This window comes from Musca autumnalis, unplaced genomic scaffold (assembly GCF_047663935.1).
Source record: "Musca autumnalis isolate F117 unplaced genomic scaffold, ASM4766393v1 scaffold_5, whole genome shotgun sequence".
Classification (NCBI taxonomy): domain Eukaryota; kingdom Metazoa; phylum Arthropoda; class Insecta; order Diptera; family Muscidae; genus Musca; species Musca autumnalis.
In genome coordinates this window covers 53,011,669-53,029,894 of record NW_027412088.1, presented here as the reverse complement: position 1 = coordinate 53,029,894, position 18,226 = coordinate 53,011,669, and the positions used below count along the sequence as shown (strand labels likewise).

Here is an 18,226-nt window from a genome sequence, read left to right as displayed (position 1 = left end):
CCCTTAGGCTCTGCCGTATAAAATATATTTATTTTGTAACTCGAGTTTGCTTTAAAATACGTGCAATCTATAGTTATAGTAATATGGGGCTGTACCAAATCAATTTTAGTAAGCTAACTTCTGAGTTTTGGAAAAGTTTGAAAATTATTTTTTCAGATTTATAATTTTAGTTGGAGCCGGCAGGGGTTTTTTAACTTCTAGACTATTATCTCAGGAAGTATGACTTACCCCGGAAAAGGGACCAGAATGGGGACCGTGAAAAGAACCTTCTTAAAAAAATCAAATGGATCCGATACGAGTCCTCAAACTGCACTTTTCCCAAATTTTGTGTGACTGGATGAAATAATACGATGTGCAAAATTTAGACCAATCAGAAAATCCCCTTGAGAGCTATCTTACGGATTTGCCATTTTATTTAGGTTTCTTGTAGTTTTTCGGCCATAATCTCAGGAAGTATGGACTTGCCATTGCAATTGTACCATCGTAAAGGGGCCGCAAGAACGATCTGCTGAAAAAAATTCAAAACGATACAGAATACAGAATACAGAACTCTTAATTTTCACTTTTCCGAATTTTGTGTGGGAGGTACCCGAAGGTGTGGACCGATATGGTCTTATCCGATCTATATCTGGAAGGAATAATAATATATGGAAAGTTTGGTTTTTACACAATTTTTCGAAAACAATTTTTAACTTGTTTAAACAAAGCTTGGGCAAAATATTACGAAGTATAAAATTTGGTTCTAATCGGTAGATCCGTTCGAGAGTTATCGTGTGCCCCAGCCAGCTAGACATTAAGAGAGACAGATGAACGGACAGGGCTAAATAGAGTCCAAATTGTCTGAAACCAATTTCGTCCAAACATACTTGGGTCTAAAACCAATATTTCGATGAGACACATTAAACCCTGAGTTATAAAATATGTAGGTGGCGTAGCGACCCCATGCTGCAATATTTGTATAAAAATCCAATTTGACAACTGAACTGAAAATGTATCTGTCATGATAGAGACAATTTGTAGCAAGGGAGGAAATTGTGGTTCTCTACACAAAACCATTATATATTAGGCAGTAGGCCCGTTATCTAGCAGATACATTATTGCAATTTGCATCAGAGGAAAGGTCAGTAGTTATTATTACATATGTAGGCTACTTTACCGGTATATGCCCTCCAGGAATTAAAATATGGACCAAAATAAAATTTGTATATTTTTCATGCAAAAGTAATGGTCTATGTCACCCGCTAAATAATATCAGATTATCACGCAAAATTGCAGGCATTTTCTTCTACCAAAAATCTTACCTCGTGCAAAATTTCGTGACTATTGAGCTATAACTGCGACCTATAGAGTGTTAATTACTACACTACAAACTAAAAACTGGATATATTAGGCTGTAGCTCCGTTATCTGATCACGTACATCAACGTAATCGACATTAGTGCAAAGGTCAAGAGATCGTCTTCCAAATATAACTGACGAGGTAAGAATGTGTCTTTCAGGAACAAATATATAAGCTGTATATTAAAATTTTTCACAATTTTCACACAAAAGTTCTGGTCCATTTAACCCTCTAAATATTATCTGATCGGCATCTCAAATCGAGTTGATCGGACTATTATTGCGACCTACAGAGCCGCTACCAAATTGAATAAAAGATTATGCTTTTGGTCCATTTCACCCGCTAAATATTTCACGATCATCTCCAACAAAAATAGGGATCTATTCTGGTCTGAACCCGACATCCATGCAAAATTGCGGCCTAGAGTTTGATTGCAATTTATAATGGACAGGCGGACGGACAGACGGACACACATCTCAAAATCGTTTTATCTCGTCGAGATATGAAGATTTGTATACCACATTAAGGGTCTCCGACGAATATTTTGCGGTGTTACATGAATTTTTACCAAAACAAACTTATAATACCCTTTCCACATAGTGGTAATGTATAATTTCATCGTCGGTGCAACAGCTATCCCAATAAAACAGCCTCAAATGTGTATTGGATATGGACCTCGAAATGACCTAATATCTAGATCTCCTCCTTCATATATCCCTAGCACTAATATTTAAAGTAGTCTTCATAACAATGATTTAATTTTGACTGGGTCTGTCAGTGGAATAATTAGGCCCACTCTTCATGATACCTAACCCATTTAAATTGGAAGCTCCCAAAACTTCTAATGACTTTAAAATTAGGGATCCGTTCTTATCACATTTACATAGGTCCATCTCTCCTGTTTTTTGTAAAGTCACACGATCAGGGTATATATCTGCTGGCAAAGCTAACAGATAATTTGTTACTTGTTCAAATTAATATACTTTTTCTTCTTTATTACAGAACGTTATCATCGTTGTTCCGATCCAGTTTTGGTCTATCCTGCAACAAGTGGTTTGCAACATTGTATACTCTCTATGCCACCAAATGATCCCATGTAAGTAACGACAATGATCCTTGAACTCAGCAAATGACAAAATAAATTAATGATGTGCCGACATTTGTTACCCTACCAAAAACAACAAAAACAAAACGAACAAAAAATTTTTCTCCTCAATCAAAATCATTAATTATAAATTCTTATCAAGAGCAAAGAATATACTTTATGAACATTTTTGACATGAATGAACATGTTATTAATAATGTTTTCTCTTTTTCTATTTATTCACTTTGTGTATGTGTGTTTATGTTCTTTTTCATATTTTTTGTTTTTCTTTTATTGCGTTTCTTCTTTCTTTGGATTTTTTTTCTTGTGAAACTTGGCACAAATACTGATATGGAATTCACTTCTTGAATGCTTGACTGACATATGAAATGGACCAATTTCAATTCCTTTTGTTGATGAATTGAATGAATGAACCTGTCTACATTGTTGGTATGGAATTGGAAACATTGCAATAATCTCTTTGTTGATGACATTGAAATGTGGCTCACGCTAATGACCAATGCAGACAATATCCCTATACCGAAGATTACGCTTATGATATACAATTGCAAATGGAATCAGATAAAAATGATGACCTCGAAAAAATAGTTCCAAGTGATAGTACAAAACGTAAACATCATAAACATCGGTAAGTATGGAGGAATTTTATTTATTTATGTATGTGTTTTGAAGAAGAAAAAAAAAAATAGTTTCAGAAAGTTTTAAATTTTGAAACCTTAAAATTTTTTGTATGGTATCGTATTACAAATTACCGTTTACCACAAAAAAAAAATAGCCGAAACAAGTTGCTTACACAGCAAACATATTTACAAAAACATACAGCAAACATAAAAACATACTCATGTTCATGTTTATGCTCCACAGAAAAAGTTTAATCTCAAACCACTATTTCAACTACAAATCCCCTCCCCCTAACACATGCCGAAAAAACAAAATAGAAAACATCCAAACAGCAAATATTAACAAGAACTACATATTCCAGTTGGTATTCCATTACAAATCCATTTGAGTTGCCTTCCGAACAATTCCTTGTCTGATCTGATAAAGTTTCAACATTTGTAATATGTTGAAATACCAAACGGAAGTTACGGTAAAGCTACTAACGGAAATGAAAAACAAATACTCCAACATTTCATAGTAATGCCACTACCACCACAATTGCACACACACACACTGAGAAACGGATACATTGAGACATAGAGGCACATTGCAGTGTGTAATAAACGTTGTAATGTTTGGTATTTGAGTTTTACTGGAAAACTATGAAACAAAAAAGGTTAATTCAAATCTGTTGCATGTCGGTTAGTTGCTGCGTAGTTTTCTATTTCCTTTCTGTAAATTCTTTTGGCGTTCAACACAGAGGTGGGAAAATTTTAGAATTTTTAGAAATTTATTTTGTACATTGTAAAGTTCAAATTTTCAATTAAATGCAGTTTAAAGTTTATTGAGAATCGGTAGGTGTATAAAGTTGTGGCCCTAATAAGTGAGATATTTTGAAGCTCAAATCTTGGAACGTATTGGCTTGAAAAACATACTTTTATAAAATTATAATATTAAAGTTCTGACCACAAAAGTGACTTGATAGACGAGACCGGCATAATCTGTCTTGGAAATATTCATTACAAACTCAAGTTTATTGTTCTGATGACCTCTTCAAAGATATTCTTCAAGTTTATTACTTTTACAGTCCAATTGGCAATTTGTAGCCAATGTCTTCTACAAATATTTATTCACTTCACAATTTAAGTTCGTGCATTACTGTCCCTTTCTTGGTCACATGGCTTTAAAACGTGTCGTTAATATTAGCGTTTCCCAGGCTGTCTTTTTCTCATTTCCGGTGCTGTACAAGACAAAAGCAGCTGCTACCGTTTTTTTTCTAGACAAACGTTTTAGTCTACCACAAGACACAGCTCACCGGCCGTTAAGCTCTCTCCCTTTATTTTGCTTTTTTCTGCTGCTTGCTGTCCTTTTTTTGTTTCGATTAATATTAAAAATTTGAAACTATGCAATTCTGTAACGGAATTGAATGGTAACTTAGAATTCTTCTGTGACTAAAACTGTTTCTTTGTATTCTCTTCTTTTTTGCTGTTACATCCTGTATTTTGTTGCCTTTGAGCTGCTCTGTTGGGAATAATTTTTTTGGCACAGACAATTCTTCTACTGTGCTTTGCCAAGCGCAAACATTTTAATTATGCCCCCATGTTTTACTTCACCAGTTTTTGTATTTTTATTTTATTTTGTTTTATTGCTGTTTTGTTATGTTTGTTGTTGTTGTGGGTTCTTTATTCATCCCAAATTTAGGTCAAGGTATAGTTTTTTATTTTGTAAACTGCATTGGTAGCAATAACAACAACAACCCCCACGACGCGTTTTAACAGCTATGCACCCATACAACTGGCAAAAAGGATATGCCGCCTATAATGCGGAAAAAGTAAAAACTAAAGCCAACATCAGCTGAGTGCACATTGATTATTTACACTGGTGTTTGTTGTTGACACAGAGAACACAGCTCAAAGTAACTTTTTATATACAGTGGGGTACAAATATACATTTCATTTCACAAAAATACATTTCTTATTCACTCGTCAATACTTCATTAGCAACAGTTTTATATAAAATATAAAATATAAAATATAAAATATAAAATATAAAATATAAAATATAAAATATAAAATATAAAATATAAAATATAAAATATAAAATATAAAAATATAAAATATAAAATATAAAATATAAAATATTAAATATTAAATATAAAATATAAAATATAAAATATAAAATATAAAATATAAAATATAAAATATAAAATATAAAATATTAAATATTAAATATAAAATATAAAATATAAAATATAAAATATAGAATATAAAATATAAAATATAAAATATAAAATATAAAATATAAAATATAAAATATAAAATATAAAATATCAAATATAAAATATAAAATATAAAATATAAAATATAAAATATAAAATATAAAATATAAAATATAAAATATAAAATATAAAATATAAAATATAAAATATAAAATATAAAATATAAAATATAAAATATAAAATATAAAATATAAAATATAAAATATAAAATATAAAATATAAAATATAAAATATAAAATATAAAATATAAAATATAAAATATAAAATATAAAATATAAAATATAAAATATAAAATATAAAATATAAAATATAAAATATAAAATATAAAATATAAAATAAAAATATAAAATATAAAATATAAAATATAAAATATAAAATATAAAATATAAAATATAAAATATAAAATATAAAATATAAAATATAAAAATATAAAATATAAAATATAAAATATAAAATATAAAATATAAAATATAAAATATAAAATATAAAATATAAAATATAAAATATAAAATATAAAATATAAAATATAAAATATAAAATATAAAATATAAAATATAAAATATAAAATATAAAATATAAAATATAAAATATAAAATATAAAATATAAAAATATAAAATATAAAATATAAAATATAAAATATAAAATATAAAATATAAAATATAAAATATAAAATATAAAATATAAAATATAAAATATAAAATATAAAATATAAAATATAAAATATAAAATATAAAATATAAAATATAAAATATAAAATATAAAATATAAAATATAAAATATAAAATATAAAATATAAAATATAAAATATAAAATATAAAATATAAAATATAAAATATAAAATATAAAATATAAAATATAAAATATAAAATATAAAATATAAATATAAAATATAAAATATAAAATATAAAATATAAAATATAAAATATAAATATAAAATATAAAATATAAAATATAAAATATAAAATATAAAATATAAAATATAAAATATAAAATATAAAATATAAAATATAAAATATAAAATATAAAATATAAAATATAAAATATAAAATATAAAATATAAAATATAAAATATAAAATATAAAATATAAAATATAAAATATAAAATATAAAATATAAAATATAAAATATAAAATATAAAATATAAAATATAAAATATAAAATATAAAATATAAAATATAAAATATAAAATATAAAATATAAAATATAAAATATAAAATATAAAATATAAAATATAAAATATAAAATATAAAATATAAAATATAAAATATAAAATATAAAATATAAAATATAAAATATAAAATATAAAATATAAAATATAAAATATAAAATATAAAATATAAAATATAGAATATAAAATATAAAATATAAAATATAAAATATAAAATATCAAATATAAAATATAAAATATAAAATATAAAATATAAAATATAAAATATAAAATATAAAATATAAAATATAAAATATAAAATATAAAATATAAAATATAAAATATAAAATATAAAATATAAAATATAAAATATAAAATATAAAATATAAAATATAAATATAAAATATAAAATATAAAATATAAAATATAAAATATAAAATATAAAATATAAAATATAAAATATAAAATATAAAATATAAAATATAAAATATAAAATATAAAATATAAAATATAAAATATAAAATATAAAATATAAAATATAAAATATAAAATATAAAATATAAAAATATAAAATATAAAATATAAAATATAAAATATAAAATATAAAATATAAAATATAAAATATAAAATATAAAATATAAAATATAAAATATAAAATATAAAATATAAAATATAAAATATAAAATATAAAATATAAAATATAAAATATAAAATATAAAATATAAAATATAAAATATAAAATATAAAATATAAAATATAAAATATAAAATATAAAATATAAAATATAAAATATAAAATATAAAATATAAAATATAAAATATAAAATATAAAATATAAAATATAAAATATAAAATATAAAATATAAAATATAAAATATAAAAATATAAAATATAAAATATAAAATATAAAATATAAAATATAAAATATAAAATATAAAATATAAAATATAAAATATAAAATATAAAATATAAAATATAAAATATAAAATATAAAATATAAAATATAAAATATAAAATATAAAATATAAAATATAAAATATAAAATATAAAATATAAAATATAAAATATAAAATATAAAATATAAAATATAAAATATAAAATATAAATATAAAATATAAAATATAAAATATAAAATATAAAATATAAAATATAAAATATAAAATATAAAATAATAAATATAAAATATAAAATATAAAATATAAAATATAAAATATAAAATATAAAATATAAAATATAAAATATAAAATATAAAATATAAAATATAAAATATAAAATATAAAATATAAAATATAAAATATAAATATAAAATATAAAATATAAAATATAAAATATAAAATATAAAATATAAAATATAAAAATATAAAATATAAAATATAAAATATAAAATATAAAATATAAAATATAAAATATAAAATATAAAATATAAAATATAAAATATAAAATATAAAATATAAAATATAAAATATAAAATATAAAATATAAAATATAAAATATAAAAATATAAAATATAAAATATAAAATATAAAATATAAAATATAAAATATAAAATATAAAATATAAAATATAAAATATAAAATATAAAATATAAAATATAAAATATAAAATATAAAATATAAAATATAAAATATAAAATATAAAATATAAAATATAAAATATAAATATAAAATATAAAATATAAAATATAAAATATAAAATATAAAATATAAAATATAAAATATAAAATATAAAATATAAAATATAAAATATAAAATATAAAATATAAAATATAAAATATAAAATATAAAATATAAAATATAAAATATAAAATATAAAATATAAAATATAAAATATAAAATATAAAATTAAAATATAAAATATAAAATATAAAATATAAAATATAAAATATAAAATATAAAATATAAAATATAAAATATAAAATATAAAATATAAAATATAAAATATAAAATATAAAATATAAAATATAAAATATAAAATATAAAATATAAAATATAAAATATAAAATATAAAATATAAAATATAAAATATAAAATATAAAATATAAAATATAAAATATAAAATATAAAATATAAAATATAAAATATAAAATATAAAATATAAAATATAAAATAAATATAAAATATAAAATATAAAATATAAAATATAAAATATAAAATATAAAATATAAAATATAAAAATATAAAATATAAAATATAAAATATAAAATATAAAATATAAAATATAAAATATAAAATATAAAATATAAAATATAAAATATAAAATATAAAATATAAAATATAAAATATAAATATAAAATATAAAATATAAAATATAAAATATAAAATATAAAATATAAAATATAAAATATAAAATATAAAATAATAAAATATAAAATATAAAATATAAAATATAAAATATAAAATATAAAATATAAAATATAAAATATAAAATATAAAATATAAAATATAAAATATAAAATATAAAATATAAAATATAAAATTAAAATATAAAATATAAAATATAAAATATAAAATATAAAATATAAAATATAAAATATAAAATATAAAATATAAATATAAAATATAAAATATAAAATATAAAATATAAAATATAAAATATAAAATATAAAAATATAAAATATAAAATATAAAATATAAAATATAAATATAAAATATAAAATATAAAATATAAAATATAAAATATAAAATATAAAATATAAAATATAAAATATAAAATATAAAATATAAAATATAAAATATAAATATAAAATATAAATATAAAATATAAAATATAAAATATAAAATATAAAATATAAAATATAAAATATAAAATATAAATATAAAATATAAAATATAAAATATAAAATATAAATATAAAATATAAAATATAAAATATAAAATATAAAATATAAAATATAAAATATAAAATATAAAATATAAAATATAAAATATAAAATATAAAATATAAAATATAAAATATAAAATATAAAATATAAAATATAAAATATAAAATATAAAATATAAAATATAAAATATAAAATATAAAATATAAAATATAAAATATAAAATATAAAATATAAAATATAAAATATAAAATATAAAATATAAAATATAAAATATAAAATATAAAATATAAAATAAAATATAAAATATAAAATATAAAATATAAAATATAAAATATAAAATATAAAATATAAAATATAAAATATAAAATATAAAATATAAAATATAAAATATAAAATATAAAATATAAAATATAAAATATAAAATATAAAATATAAAATATAAAATATAAAATATAAAATATAAAATATAAAATATAAAATATAAAATATAAAATATAAAATATAAAATATAAAATATAAAATATAAAATATAAAATATAAAATATAAAATATAAAATATAAATATAAAATATAAAATATAAAATATAAAATATAAAATATAAAATATAAAATATAAAATATAAAATATAAAATATAAAATATAAAATATAAAATATAAAATATAAAATATAAAATATAAAATATAAAATATAAAATATAAAATATAAAATATAAATATAAAATATAAAATATAAAATATAAAATATAAAATATAAAATATAAAATATAAAATATAAAATATAAAATATAAAATATAAAATATAAAATATAAAATATAAAATATAAAATATAAAATATAAAATATAAAATATAAAATATAAAATATAAAATATAAAATATAAAATATAAAATATAAAATATAAAATATAAAATATAAAATATAAAATATAAAATATAAAATATAAAATATAAAATATAAAATATAAAATATAAAATATAAAATATAAAATATAAAATATAAAATATAAAATATAAAATATAAAATATAAAATATAAAATATAAAATATAAAATATAAATATAAAATATAAAATATAAAATATAAAATATAAAATATAAAATATAAAATATAAAATATAAAATATAAAATATAAAATATAAAATATAAAATATAAAATAAAATATAAAATATAAAATATAAAATATAAAATATAAAATATAAAATATAAAATATAAAATATAAAATATAAATATAAAATATAAAATATAAAATATAAAATATAAAATATAAAATATAAAATATAAAATATAAAATATAAAATATAAAATATAAAAATAAAATATAAAATATAAAATATAAAATATAAAATATAAAATATAAAATATAAAATATAAAATATAAAATATAAAATATAAAATATAAAATATAAAATATAAAATATAAAATATAAAATATAAAATATAAAATATAAAATATAAAATATAAAATATAAAATATAAAATATAAAATATAAAATATAAAATATAAAATATAAAATATAAAATATAAAATATAAAATATAAAATATAAAATATAAAATATAAAATATAAAATATAAAATATAAAATATAAAATATAAAATATAAAATATAAAATATAAAATATAAAATATAAAATAAAAATATAAAATATAAAATATAAAATATAAAATATAAATAAAAAATATAAAATATAAAATATAAAATATAAAATATAAAATATAAAATATAAAATATAAAATATAAAATATAAAATATAAAATATAAAATATAAAATATAAAATATAAAATATAAAATATAAAATATAAAATATAAAATATAAAATATAAAATATAAAATATAAAATATAATATAAAATATAAAATATAAAATATAAAATATAAAATATAAAATATAAAATATAAAATATAAAATATAAAATATAAATATAAAATATAAAATATAAAATATAAAATATAAAATATAAAATATAAAATATAAAATATAAAATATAAAATATAAAATATAAAATATAAAATATAAAATATAAAATATAAAATATAAAATATAAAATATAAAATATAAAATATAAAATATAAAATATAAAATATAAAATATAAAATATAAAATATAAAATATAAAATATAAAATATAAAATATAAAATATAAAATATAAAATATAAAATATAAAATATAAATATAAAATATAAAATATAAAATATAAAATATAAAATATAAAATATAAAATATAAAATATAAAATATAAAATATAAAAATATAAAATATAAAATATAAAATATAAAATATAAAATATAAAATATAAAATATAAAATATAAAATATAAAATATAAAATATAAAATATAAAATATAAAATATAAAATATAAAATATAAAATATAAAATATAAAATATAAAATATAAAATATAAAATATAAAATATAAAATATAAAATATAAAATATAAAATATAAAATATAAAATATAAAATATAAAATATAAAATATAAAATATAAAATATAAAATATAAAATATAAAATATAAAATATAAAATATAAAATATAAAATATAAAATATAAAATATAAAATATAAAATATAAAATATAAAATATAAAATATAAAATATAAAATATAAAATATAAAATATAAAATATAAAATATAAAATATAAAATATAAAATATAAAATATAAAATATCAAATATAAAATATCAAATATCAAATATCAAATATCAAATATCAAATATCAAATATCAAATATCAAATATAAAATATAAAATATCAAATATCAAATATCAAATATAAAATATAAAATATAAAATATAAAATATCAAATATAAAATATAAAATATAAAATATAAAATATAAAATATAAAATATAAAATATAAATATAAAATATAAAATATAAAATATAAAAATAAAATATAAAATATAAAATATAAAATATAAAATATAAAATATAAAATATAAAATATAAAATATAAAATATAAAATATAAAATATAAAATATAAAATATAAAATATAAAATATAAAATATAAAATATAAAATATAAAATATAAAATATAAAATATAAAATATAAAATATAAAATATAAATATAAAATATAAAATATAAAATATAAAATATAAAATATAAAATATAAAATATAAAATATAAAATATAAAATATAAAATATAAAATATAAAATATAAAATATAAAATATAAAATATAAAATATAAAATATAAAATATAAAATATAAAATATAAAATATAAAATATAAAATATAAAATATAAAATATAAAATATAAAATATAAAATATAAAATATAAAATATAAAATATAAAATATAAAATATAAAATATAAAATATAAAATATAAAATATAAAATATAAAATATAAAATATAAAATATAAAATATAAAATATAAAATATAAAATATAAAATATAAAATATAAAATATAAAATATAAAATATAAAATATAAAATATAAAATATAAAATATAAATATAAAATATAAAATATAAAATATAAAATATAAAATATAAAATATAAAATATAAAATATAAAATATAAAATATAAAATATAAAATATAAAATATAAAATATAAAATATAAAATATAAAATATAAAATATAAAATATAAAATATAAAATATAAAATATAAAATATAAAATATAAAATATAAAATATAAAATATAAAATATAAAAATATAAAATATAAAATATAAAATATAAAATATAAAATATAAAATATAAAATATAAAATATAAAATATAAAATATAAAATATAAAATATAAAATATAAAATATAAAATATAAAATATAAAATATAAAATATAAATATAAAATATAAAATATAAAATATAAAATATAAAATATAAAATATAAAATATAAAATATAAAATATAAAATATAAAATATAAAATATAAAATATAAAATATAAAATATAAAATATAAAATATAAAATATAAAATATAAAATATAAAATATAAAATATAAAATATAAAATATAAAATATAAATATAAAATATAAAATATAAAATATAAAATATAAAATATAAAATATAAAATATAAAATATAAAATATAAAATATAAATATAAAATATAAAATATAAAATATAAAATATAAAATATAAAATATAAAATATAAAATATAAAATATAAAATATAAAATATAAAATATAAAATATAAAATATAAAATATAAAATATAAAATATAAAATATAAAATATAAAATATAAAATATAAAATATAAAATATAAAATATAAAATATAAAATATAAAATATAAAATATAAAATATAAAATATAAAATATAAAATATAAAATATAAAATATAAAATATAAAATATAAAATATAAAATATAAAATATAAAATATAAAATATAAAATATAAAATATAAAATATAAAATATAAAATATAAAATATAAAATATAAAATATAAAATATAAAATATAAAATATAAAATATAAAATATAAAATATAAAATATAAAATATAAAATATAAATATAAAATATAAAATATAAAATATAAAATATAAAATATAAAATATAAAATATAAAATATAAAATATAAAATATAAAATATAAAATATAAAATATAAAATATAAAATATAAAATATAAAAATATAAAATATAAAATATAAAATATAAAATATAAAATATAAAATATAAAATATAAAATATAAAATATAAAATATAAAATATAAAATATAAAATATAAAATATAAAATATAAAATATAAAATATAAAAATATAAAATATAAAATATAAAATATAAAATATAAAATATAAAATATAAAATATAAAATATAAAATATAAAATATAAAATATAAAATATCAAATATCAAATATCAAATATCAAATATCAAATATCAAATATCAAATATCAAATATCAAATATCAAATATCAAATATCAAATATCAAATATCAAATATCAAATATCAAATATCAAATATCAAATATCAAATATCAAATATCAAATATCAAATATCAAATATCAAATATCAAATATCAAATATCAAATATCAAATATCAAATATCAAATATCAAATATCAAATATCAAATATCAAATATAAAATATCAAATATCAAATATAAAATATAAGATATAGAATATAAAATATAAAATATAAAATATAAAATATAAAATATAAAATATAAAATATAAAATATAAAATATAAAATATAAAATATAAAATATAAAATATAAAATATAAAATATAAAATATAAAATATAAAATATAAAATATAAAATATAAAATATAAAATATAAAATATAAAATATAAAATATAAAATATAAAATATAAAATATAAAATATAAAATATAAAATATAAAATATAAAATATAAAATATAAAATATAAAATATAAAATATAAAATATAAAATATAAAATATAAAATATAAAATATAAAATATAAAATATAAAATATAAAATATAAAATATAAAATATAAAATATAAAATATAAAATATAAAATATAAAATATAAAATATAAAATATAAAATATAAAATATAAAATATAAAATATAAAATATAAAATATAAAACAAGTAAAAAAGCATTAAGTTCGGCCGGGCCGAACTTTTCATACCCTCCACCATAAAATATTCATTCCTGTCCCCAACTTTAAGTGAGTATGTTAAAATGTCAGATAATGTACATAAAATGCTTCATTCGTTTTATGGTGCCTATATCTAACTGTTGACAATTTTTGGTGGGCTAGAAATTGGGAGGTACTGTTATATAGGGGTTATAATAAAACATGGGCCTATGTTGACAGTTTTTAATGGGAGCCTTTAATGTCAAATAACTCCTAATTCGGATAAAAAGTTTAGCTAGAATCCTCAAAATATCGAAGATCGGTACATAACGTGGGAACTTCAAATGTCATTAACAGCTAGTTCGGAGGTATCTGGGCTATACGAAAATATGAACTTAAATGGACAATTTTTGTTGCAGAATTTTTGTTGACTTTTAAATTTTAAATTACAGAAAGTTCGTCCAAAAAATAAAACTAAGGTACGGAAAATCGGGAGGTTTGTTTTGGGGCTATACAAAAACATGGACCTACGTTCGGTTAAACATTTTAAGTAAATTCTCAAAGTACCGAAAATAGGGAAGTATCGTTATATTGGGGCTATGTTGAAAATTGTTGATGCAGATGTGTGGTGACCACTACAACCTACACCACAATTACAGTTAGTTCTGTTAAAAATTGTAGCTAAAATTGCCAAATTACTGAAAATTGGTAGGTACCGTTACATGGGAGCTATATCCGAACATGGACCTATGTTGACAATTTTTGATGGAGAGGTGTTGTGACCACTATCAAATGTCAAATTACTGCTTGTTCGGTTTAATATTGTAGCTAAAATCATCAAATTACTGAAAATCGGGAGGTACCGTTATATGGGGGTTTTCTTGACAATTTTTGGTGGAGAGGTGTGGTGACCACTAAGAATTTCAAATGTCAAATGTTCAAATTACAGATAATTCGGTTAAAACTTGTTGGTAAAATTCTCAAAATACCTGAAATCGGGCGGTAACGTTATATGGGAGCTATTCCAAAACATGGACCTATGTCCACTAGTTATATAAGTTTATTGACATTTAAGAACCCTAAATGTCAATTGATAGCTAATTCGGTCTGAAAATGTAGATAAAAACGTCAAAATGCCGTAAATCGGGGGTACCGTTATATGGGGGCTATACCAAAACTTGGACCTAGGTCCACAACCTTTGTTATATAAGTTTACTTACACTTAAGAACCCTAAATGTCAAATTATAGCTATATCGGTCTGAAAATGTAGCTAAAAACGTCAAAATACCGTAAATCGGGGGGTACCGTTATATGGGGGCTATACCAAAACGTGGACCTATGTCCACAAGTCTTGTCACATAAGTTTATTGACATTTAAGAACTTCAAATGTCAAATTATAGCTAAATCGGTCTGAAAATGTAGCTAAAAAGGGCAAAATACCGTAAATCGGGGGGGGTACCGTTATATGGGGGCTATACCAATACGTGGACCTATGTCCACAACTTTTTTTATATAAGTTTATTGACTTTTAAAAACCCTAAATGTCAAATTATATCTAAATCGGTCTGAAAATGTAGCTAAACCCGTCAAAATACCGTAAATCGGGGGGTACCGTTATATGGGGGCTATACCAATACGTGGACCTATGTCCACAACTTTTGTTATATAAGTTTATTGACTTCTAAGAACCCAAAATGTCAAATTATAGCTACATCGGTCTGAAAATGTAGCTAAAAACGTCAAAATACCGCAAATCGGGGGGTACCGTTATATGGGGGCTATACCAAAACGTGGACCTATGTCCACAACTTCTAATTTGTAAGTTTATTAACACTTAAGAACCCAAATGTCAAATTATAGCTACATCTGTCTGATAATGTAGCTAAAAACGTCAAAATACCGTATATCGGGGGGTACCGTTATATGGGGGCTATACCAAAACGTGGACCTATGTCCACAACTTTTGTTATATAAGTTTATTGATACTTAAGAACCCTAAATTTCAAATTATAGCTAAATCGGTCTAAAAATGTAGCTAAAAACGTCAAAATACCGCAAATCGGGGGGTACCGTTATATGGGGGCTATACCAAAACGTGGACCTATGTCCACAAGTTTTGTTATATATGTTTGTTGACACTTAAGAACCCTAAATGTCAAATTATAGCCAAATCGGTCTGAAAATGTAGCTAAAAACGTCAAAATACCGTAAATCGGGGGGTACCGTTATATGGGGGCTATACCAAAACGTGGACCGATATAGCCCATCATCGAACTTGACCTGCCTGCAAACAAAAGACGCATTTTCCCAAAATTTCAGCGTCCTATCTCTATTTTTGTGGATGCTAGAGTGATTACCACAGACGGACGGACGGACGGACGGACGGACGGACGGACGGACGGACGTGCTCAGATCGACTTAGAATTTTACCCTGATCAAGAATATATATACTTTATAGGGTCGCAAATGAGTATTTCAATGCGTTACAAACGGAAAAACAAACTTAATATACCCTCCATACTATGGTGGAGGGTATAATAAAATATAAAATATAAAATATAAAATATAAAATATAAAATATAAAATATAAAATATAAAATATAAAATATAAAATATAAAATATAAAATATAAAATATAAAATATAAAATATAAAATATAAAATATAAAATATAAAATATAAAATATAAAATATAAAATATAAAATATAAAATATAAAATATAAAATATAAAATATAAAATATAAAATATAAAATATAAAATATAAAATATAAAATATAAAATATAAAATATAAAATATAAAATATAAAATATAAAATATAAAATATAAAATATAAAATATAAAATATAAAATATAAAATATAAAATATAAAATATAAAATATAAAATATAAAATATAAAATATAAAATATAAAATATAAAATATAAAATATAAAATATAAAATATAAAATATAAAATATAAAATATAAAATATAAAATATAAAATATAAAATATAAAATATAAAATATAAAATATAAAATATAAAATATAAAATATAAAATATAAAATATAAAATATAAAATATAAAATATAAAATATAAAATATAAAATATAAAATATAAAATATAAAATATAAAATATAAAATATAAAATATAAAATATAAAATATAAAATATAAAATATAAAATATAAAATATAAAATATAAAATATAAAATATAAAATATAAAATATAAAATATAAAATATAAAATATAAAATATAAAATATAAAATATAAAATATAAAATATAAAATATAAAATATAAAATATAAAATATAAAATATAAAATATAAAATATAAAATATAAAATATAAAATATAAAATATAAAATATAAATATAAAATATAAAATATAAAATATAAAATATAAAATATAAAATATAAAATATAAAATATAAAATATAAAATATAATATT

The 18,226-nt window shown here is 14.9% G+C and overlaps 1 protein-coding gene across 1 annotated transcript in view; it reads left to right on the top strand.

Moving 5' to 3' along the window:
• LOC141387531 (uncharacterized) overlaps positions 1-18,226 on the top strand; it is a 38,024-nt gene that overhangs the window by 9,295 nt on the left and 10,503 nt on the right. Inside the window, exons 2-3 of the mRNA XM_073957391.1 lie at positions 2,341-2,434; positions 2,949-3,071. Of these exons, the coding sequence (XP_073813492.1) occupies positions 2,341-2,434; positions 2,949-3,071 (217 nt within the window). The remainder of the gene's footprint in view (positions 1-2,340; positions 2,435-2,948; positions 3,072-18,226) is intronic.